Source organism: Piliocolobus tephrosceles, unplaced genomic scaffold, assembly GCF_002776525.5.
Source record: "Piliocolobus tephrosceles isolate RC106 unplaced genomic scaffold, ASM277652v3 unscaffolded_34323, whole genome shotgun sequence".
Lineage (NCBI taxonomy): Eukaryota > Metazoa > Chordata > Mammalia > Primates > Cercopithecidae > Piliocolobus > Piliocolobus tephrosceles.
Window position 1 is genome coordinate 9,179 of NW_022318003.1, and position 8,466 is coordinate 17,644.

General features: G+C 49.5%; 1 protein-coding gene across 1 annotated transcript; it reads right to left on the reverse strand.

Annotated features, from left to right (window-relative positions):
- Nucleotides 1–4,844: 4,844 nt before the first annotated feature.
- LOC111541266 (metallothionein-3) lies at nucleotides 4,845–6,869 on the reverse strand. Its single transcript, XM_023209975.2, has 4 exons — nucleotides 6,762–6,869; nucleotides 6,328–6,423; nucleotides 6,001–6,066; nucleotides 4,845–5,090 (listed from the first exon to the last, which is right to left on the reverse strand). The coding sequence occupies exons 1-4, from the start codon at nucleotides 6,829–6,831 to the stop codon at nucleotides 4,981–4,983; spliced, it is 342 nt and encodes a 113-aa protein (XP_023065743.2). The 5' UTR covers nucleotides 6,832–6,869; the 3' UTR covers nucleotides 4,845–4,980.
- Nucleotides 6,870–8,466: the final 1,597 nt, after the last annotated feature.

Consider the following 8,466-nt stretch of genomic DNA (forward strand, 5'->3'; position numbering starts at 1 on the left):
AAAAAAAAAAAAAAAAAAAAAAAAACAGACTGTTACTGTGTCTATACAAAAAGAAGTAGACATGAGACTCCATTTTGTTCTGTATTTGAGATGCTGTTTTTTTTCTTTATGCACTGAAAATGTTTATGGAGATGTTTGCATATGCACATCAAGGCACAGCACTTTTCCTTAAACTTATTCATGTCACAGAGATCTTGATTCATATGTTTTTCTGCTGACCTTCTCCCTGCTATGACCCTATTGTCCTGCCACTTCCCTTTTTAATGATGGTAAAGATAATTATCAATAAATACTGAGGGAACTCAGAGACTGGTGCCGCTGCGGGTCCTCTGTACGCTGAGAGCTGGTCCCCTGGGCCCCTGGGCCCACTTTTTCTTTCTCTATACTTTGTCTCTATGTCTCATTTCTTTTCTCAAGTCTCTCGTTCCACCTAAAGAGAAATACCGACAGGTGTGGAGGGGCAGGCCACCCCTTCACAGGCTGGAGTGCAATGGCACGATCTCGGCTGACAGTAACTTCCACCTCCTGGGTTCAAGTGATTCTCCTGCCTCAACTTCCCAAGTAGCTGGGATTACAGGCGCCCACCACCACACTTGGTTAATTTTTGTATTTTTAGTGGAGATGGGGCTTTGCCATGTTGGCTTGAACTTCTGACCTCAGGTGATCCATCTGCTCAGCCTCCCAAAGTGCTGGAATTACAGGCAGGAGCCACTGCACCTGGCCTTTTGCCTAATTTTTAAATCGTTGTCTGTTTCTTATCTATTTATAGAAACTATTTATATATTGTATATACTGATCTTTTGTCAAACGTGTGTGTGTAAGTGTACAAAAGATCATATATATGTAGATAGTAGTACCCCTTATCCAGAGGGAGATCCCCAGTGGATGCCGAAGCTGTGGATAGTACCGAACCCTATATATATAATGTTTTTTCCTATGGATCCATAGGTATGATAAAGTTTAATTTATACATTAGGCATAATAAGCGATTAACAAATAATAGAACAATTATAACAACATACTGTAATAAAAGTTATATGAATGTGATCTCCCTCTCTCTTGTCTCATAACATCTTATTGTGTGTAATATTTTTGGACTGGGGTTGATTATAGGTAACTGGAAAGTGAAACTGTGGATAAGGGGGGACTACTATATACACACACTATATGACTCAGCTCCAGCTGCTATAACAAAATACTGTAGACTGGGCAGCTTACAACAGACATTTATATTTTCACAGTTCTGGAAGCTGGAAGTTCATGATCAAGGTGCCAGCATGGTCAGTTTCTTGTCCTGGCTCATAGGCCGCCCCCATCTCACCATCTTCACAAAGAAGAGGTATACTCATGTGACCTCTTCTTTGTGCACAAGAGGAGAGAGTGAGCAAGTGAGCTCTTGGTGACTCTTCTACAAGGACACTAACCCTATAGTTGGAGGGCCCCACCCCTGTAACTTCATTTAACCTAAATTACCTCATTATAAACCCTGTCTCCAAATACAGTTGCATTGGGACTTCGGGCTTCGTTATGAATTTTGTTGAGGGGACACAATTAAATCCACAGCACACAGTATATTAATAGAAACTATTGTCCTTCATCATTTAGCTTTGTTTATTGTTTGTTTGTTTGTTTGTTTATTTATTTATTTATTTATTTATTTATTTATTTATTTTTTTGAGACGGAGTCTCGCTCTGTCGCCCGGGCTGGAGTGCAGTGGCCGGATCTCAGCTCACTGCAAGCTCTGCCTCCCGGGTTTACGCCATTCTCCTGCCTCAGCCTCCCGAGTAGCTGGGACTACAGGTGCCTGCCACCTCGCCCGGCTAGTTTTTTGTATTTTTTAGTAGAGACGGGGTTTCACCGTGTTAGCCAGGATGGTCTCGATCTCCTGACCTCGTGATCCGCCCGTCTCGGCCTCCCAAAGTGCTGGGATTACAGGCTTGAGCCACCGCGCCCAGCCTGTTTATTGTTTAAAACTGTAAAATACGATGACATAAAATTTGCCATCTTAAAGATTTTTAAGTGTGCAGTTCAGTAATGATAAGTACATTCAGATTGTCTGCAACCCATCTCCAGAACCCTTTTCATCTTGCAAAACTGAAACTCTATACTGATTAAACAGCTCTCAATTTCCACCTCGTATTAGTTTGTTTTCACATTGCTATAAAGATACTACCTGAGGCTGGATAATTTGTAAAGAAAAAAGATTTAATTGACTCACAGTTCCACATGGCTGGGGAGGCCTCAGGAAACAATCATGATGGAAGGCAAAGGGGAAGCAAGCACCTTCTGCACAGGGTGGCAGGAGAGAGAGAAAACAGAGGGGGAACTGCCAAACACTTTCAAAACCATCAGCTCTCATGAGAACTCACTATCATGAGAACAGCATGGGGGAAATCATCCCCATGATCCCATCACCTCCCACCAGGTCCCTCGTCTGACACGTGGGGACACAGCCAAACCATATTATCCTTCCCTCCAGCCCCTGGCAACTTCCATCCTAACACTTGCACCTGTCTCTGTATAGATAGACTATAACTGCTCTAGGTGTCTCATACGCATGGAATAACACGGAATTTGTCTTTGGATGACTGGCTTGTTTTACTCAGCATAATGTCCTCAAGGTTCATTCATGTTGTAGCATATGTCAAATTTCCTTGCTTTTTAAGGTTGAATAATATTCCTTTGTATGTATACAACACACTTTGCATATTCATCTGTCATTGGACACTTGGATTGCTTCTACTTTTTGGCGATTATAAATAATCCTATGAACATGTGTATAAGAATACCGCTTCAAGACTGTGCTTTCAATTCTTGGGGGGTATACCTAGAAGTGGAATTGCTGGGTCATATGGAATTCTATTTTTAACTTTGAGAACTACAGTTTTCCACAGCACTGCATCATTTTACATTCCTACCAGCAAGGCACATGGGTTCCAGTATCTCTACATTCTGGCCAACACTTTTTATTTTGTATTGCTGATACTAGCCATATTAGTGTATGTGAGGTGATTTTGCTTCTTTTTCTATGATTTTTGTAACACAAGGCAAGCCAGAAGCAAGAAAACAATGCATGCTTAAGTTTAGGGGGCTACTCTTCAGTTAGACAGTCTGTATTCAAATCCTGGCTATACCACACCACTCTAGCTGTGTGTCCTCATGCAAATTTCCCCAACCCCTACTGCCCCATCTGTAAAATGAAGTTAAAAATCATACTGATAGCCTTGGCAACATGGCAAAACCCAGCCTCTACCAAAAAAAAAAAAAAAAAATTAGCTGGGCATGGTGGGATGCACCTGTAGTCCCAGCTACTTGGGAGGCTGAGGTGGGAGGATTGCGTGAGCCCTGGAGGTCCACACTGCACTGCCCTGATGGCACCACTGCACTCCAGCCTAAGAGAAAAAAAAAACCCTGCCTCCAATCCCAGCACTTTGGGGGGCCGAGGCTAGTGGATCACTTGAGCTCAGGTGTTGGAGACCAGCCTGGGCAACATGGTGAAACCCCATCTCTACAAAAATTAGCCAGACATACAAATTGTTCCAACACCTTTCACTGAGTAGTGTGTACTTTCCCACTGATTTCTAGCAACACCGAGGTTTGTTTTAGGACTGTCCTCTATCCAACTGATCTATTCCTGACCCTCCACCATTTTCCAGAGCTTTGGAAACGAGTGGAGCTACCAGGTTGGAGAAAGCTCCCTTTGTTGCTCCTTTTCAAAGCTGGCTTGGCTTTCCCTGCATTCTCCTTTTCTAAACTCAGCCTGCTAAAATATATATATATCTCCTGGTGAGCTTTTGAATTAACTGTCAGCAAAAACTAACGTGGAGGAAAAGTGACGTGTTCACAGCATTGTATCCTCTTACTGGGAAACTTTTGTCTCCCAGAATTCATTTCTCCCTTCTTAGCTCACCCAGGTAAACCTGGTGTTCTCTTTCACCAAGGACTGGATCACAACCATTGTGGATAAAAGCTCTTATTACCCTTGAAGATAGGAGGGGCTGGAGACAAACTGCCAAATGAGAAAATGTGAAAGGGAACCGAACAATGTGCTTTGGGGAAACAGGCTACTCAGGGTGGTGACCTTGGGAATGCAGCTGACCGTCAGCCAAGACAAGCCCCTGGGCCTCCTGGACATTCCTCTGATAAATCTGAAAACAGACAGCTTTGCAGGAACAACTAGAAAATCCCCAAATTCACAGGCCCTACAGGCTAGGGGCTGGCTTTAACTCCCCCTAACTCTATTCTACAGATGAAGAAAGTGAGGTTAGGAGGTTGGAGAGGGCCAAAGCTAGATGAGCCTGGTCTTTCCTATTTCCCTAGACTTGAACTTGACTTAGCAGGAGGGTGGGATGCCATCTGAAGGAGGAGGAGAATGCATTCTGTCCCCCAGGCTCCACCCCAGCCCCAAACAGACCAGTGGCTAAGTCTCAGTGTTTCTTCCTTTTTTTTCTTTTTTTTTCTTTTTTTTGAGACAGAGTCCCACTCTGTCGCCCAGGCTGGAGTGCAGTGCTGTGATCTCAGCTCACTGCAACCTCCACCTCTTGGGTTCAAGTGATTCTTTTGTCTCAGCCTCCTGAGCAGCTGGGATTACAGGCACCTGCCACCACGCCCGGCTAATTTTTGTATTTGTAGTAGAGACAGGGTTTCACCATGTTGGCCAGGCTGGCCTTGAACTCCTGACCTCAGGTGATCCACCTGCCTCAGCCTCCCAAAGTGCTGGGATTACAAGTGTGAGCCACCGCGCCCAGCCAGGGTTTCATTCAACTGGGTGGCTCCCTTGGAGTAGGCCCCCCCACTGCTCCACATCCTTCCCCACTTTAAGAAGAGACCAGTCCTTGGCTCATGCTGTTCATGGGATTTATTGCCACTCCCCTAAGGTCAGCAGAGGAAGGGGACACCAGCCACACCTCACCACAGGCATAGGTGGCACTGAGCCACCTGGCACTATCTCCATGTGCTCCACATGGAGGGGTGCTTCCTCACTCGCAGCAGCTGCACTTCTCTGCCTCTGCCTCGGCCCCCTCTCCGCCTTTGCACACACAGTCCTTGGCACACTTCTCACACTCCGCAGGGCAGCAGGAGCAGCAGCCTGCAGATAAAATGGAAGATGACCAGTCTGATGCACACTCCTGAAATCCGTCCCCATCAAAGGGGAGGGAAGGGTGCTGGGTGGGGAGTCATTCTCATTCATTCAGCCAGGGCTGGTCACAGCCCCCTTCTTAGTCTCGCACCTGCCCTGACTCAGCATCTATGTCGCGGCAGTGGCATCTTGCACCACCACAGGAGAGAGGTACCCAGGAAATAGACCAGAGCCCCTTGGGTGGATGTCAGGAAGTCCTGGGGGCTGGTGGGCTTAAGCCCAGGTTAGGTGGGTACTAGGCCTTAAGGAGAAAGCATCACAGGGTAAATGACCTTGAAAGGGGCCTTGAAGGATAAACTTGGGAGGGGCAGATATGATACAGATGTAGGGGGCCCAGGAAAGCCGTGGGGAGGGAGTGGGGACCTGTGCCTGGTCTTATACCTAGAGAAGAAGGGAGCCTTCCTCCCACCTCTTACTCTCTATGCATATTACACTGCTGTGAGCTGGGGAGATTCTGAGATCAAACTGAGAGGATCCCTAAGGCCTGAGAGAGGCCAAGGGACCGGAACTCCAGAGCTGAGCCCCAGCCTCACTAATGGCTTCCCCAGGTTTTGGGGGTTTTGAGGGGTGGGGCGGGAAAGACTGGACCAGTGTAGCAGTCCTCAACCCCAGCTGCCATTGGAGTCTTCCGGGGATTTACAAAAACCTCTCGTCCCATGCCTAGGCCATCAATTCCTAGGTGTGGGGCAGGGGCATCTGTATTTTAATGTCTTCCCGGGTGGTTCTGTTCCAGCAAGAGTCAGAAACCACGGGATCGGGGCCTGGCGGTCTCTCCGTATCCTGAGTATCCTGGGTGGTGAGACACCAATTCGGCAGAGCAGAGGGGGCGGCGGCAGAGGGGAAGGGTCCCCGCACTCACTCTTCTTGCAGGAGGTGCATTTGCAACCCTCGCACTTGCAGGAGTCCGCGCAGGTGCAGGAGCCACCTAGAGAGGGCGACGCCACAGGAAGGGTTAATGTGGACAAACTCGGGTCCCCACGCCTGTCATGAGGAGATGGGGTACCAAGTCTCCCTGTTCTCCGCGACACAGGCATGCCCACCCTTCAGGAGGTGAAGAATAGGGAATCAGGAGCCCTTCCCCCAAGTGTCCTTGAGCGAAGGCGCGGGGCGTGGGTGTTTTTGCAGGTACAAGGGCGCGCAGTGCCGCAGGATGGGAGCGGGGGCGGGGGCGGGGGCGGGGGCTCACCAGAAGGGCAGGGGCAGGTCTCAGGGTCCATGTCGAAGCGAGCAGCAGCTGGAGGCTGTGAACGGGCTTCTCCAAGCAACTGGACGCGCGGCTTGGCTAGTGGCAGCAGGTGGCGATGCTTTTATAGCCCCGGGCGGGGGCGCGCATGCCAAGCCCGCTGGGCGCCCGCCCCTGCGCACCGCGCCCGCTCTTTGCGTTTGTGCGCTCGGCCCCGGCGCACGCACTGCGGCATCTGTCCCCCGCCCCCGCCGTGTGTGTGCACGGCCAGGGCCCGCTCGCCCACGCCCGCGCGTGCGCCCCCACTCCCACCCCGCTGTCGCTGGCACGACCCACTCGCCGCCGCCACGCGCGCGCTGCCAGTCCGCTCCCCGCGTGGGTCCCGTAGGGGACGTGCCCGCCGCAGCAGCCGCCACTGCGTGGAAGCGCTCACGTACCATCTCCGAAAGTGGAGAAAAAGGCGCTTTGCGCATTTCCCGGCTCTTCCCTTCCTCTCTTCCCCTTCATTCGAGAATTCTTCGGGATGCCAGATCTGTTCAAATGGGTTGCTGGGCTGGGGGCAGAAAGAGCCTCCTCACGTTGAGCCCGACACTGACTCTTGCACCCTCCGAGTGCCACTGGCAAGGGGCGTTTTCCATTTCCCCGCTGTCCTGCCTGGTATCTTCAGATCCTTGACTCCTAACCCTCCATCATAAGATGAAAAAGTGAGGCCAGAGAAGCAGGAATGTGCATAGGTCTCAGAATGAGCCTGAGGCCGACCCAGGCCTAGAACTCAGAACTGAGGTACTTAGAGGGATTGTCAGTGGGGGGCATGTTAAAATCACGGCAGCTCAGTGAGATTTTTCTATTTTTAAAAAGGAGGCCAGACATGGTGGCTCACGCCTGTAATCCCAACACTCTGGGAGGCCGAGGTGGGCGGATCACCTGAGGTGGGAGTGGGAGGCCAGGCTGACCAACATGGAGAAACCCTCTCTCTACTAAAGATACAAAATTAGCCGGGCCTGGTAGCAGGTGCCTGTAATCCCAGCTACTTGGGAGGCTGAGGCAGGAGAATCACTTGAACCTGGGAGGCAGAGCTTGCAGTGAGCCCAGATCACGCCATCACACTCCAGCCTGGGCAACACGAGGGAAACTGGGTCTCAAAATATATATATATATATATATATCTGGGTATGGTGGCATGCACCTGTAGTCCCAGCTACTTGGGAGGCTGAGGCAGGAGGATTACTTAAGCCCAGGAGGTTGGGGAGGCTGCAGTAAGCCTTTTTGCACCACTGCACTCCAATCTGGGTCAGAGCAAAATCCTGTCTCAAAAAGGAAAGAGAGCCTAGGTAAAATAAGATTGATAAATATTTATATGAATATAAGGGATTTCGGTGCAAAATGAAAGGAAAAGAGGTCTAAGCTGCCAAGGAGAATCATTTGTGACCGAGCAGGGTAGTGTGAGTGAGAATGAGACCCTGAGAAGTGGAGAGGAGAGAGGTCATTGAAGTTTGGGGGCAGCAAAGAAGGGAGGAGAGCTGGGAGAGGACCTCTGTAAAAGGCATTTAAAAAAATGTTATTGGCCGGGCACGGTGGCTCAAGCCTGTAATCCCAGCACTTTGGGAGGCCGAGGCAGGCGGATCACAAGGTCAGGAGATCGAGACCATCCTGGCTAACACGGTGAAACTCCGTCTCTACTAAAAAGTACAAAAAACTAGCCGGGCGAGGTGGCGGGCGCCTGTAGTCCCAGCTACTAGGGAGGCTTGAGGCAGGAGAGTGGCGTGAACCCGGGAGGCGGAGCTTGCAGTGAGCTGAGATCTGGCCCCTGCGCTCCAGCCTGGGCGACAGAGCAGGATTCTGTCTCAAAAAAAAAAAAAAAAAAGTTATTATGAAGTATGTGACTGTCACTGTCTCTGCTGTCCCTCTGAGACTTTCTGAAAATCTTCCTTACTTGCCAGTGCTTTCACAGAAGGGGCAGTATTTCGGGGTAGATGCAGCTGAGCATTAAGATGACTCCCAAGGCCAGTGGCTCACGCCTGTAATCCCCATATGCTTTGGGAGGTCAAGGTGAGAATCACTTGAAGCCAGGAGTTTGAGACCAGCCTGGGCAGCATAGTAAGACCCCATCTCTACAAAATAAATAAATAAAATAAAAATTAA

Excerpts from the sequence above, each read along its gene's own strand:
- LOC111541266 (XM_023209975.2), bottom strand. The coding sequence starts at position 6,831 with ATGAAGGGGAAGAGAGGAAGGGAAGAGCCGGGAAATGCGCAAAGCGCC. Across the intron at positions 6,424-6,761 it reads TTTCTCCACTTTCGGAGATG|CCAAGCCGCGCGTCCAGTTG; the intron begins GTACGTGAGCGC and ends TGCTGCCACTAG. Across the intron at positions 5,091-6,000 it reads ATGCACCTCCTGCAAGAAGA|GCTGCTGCTCCTGCTGCCCT; the intron begins GTGAGTGCGGGG and ends TTTTATCTGCAG.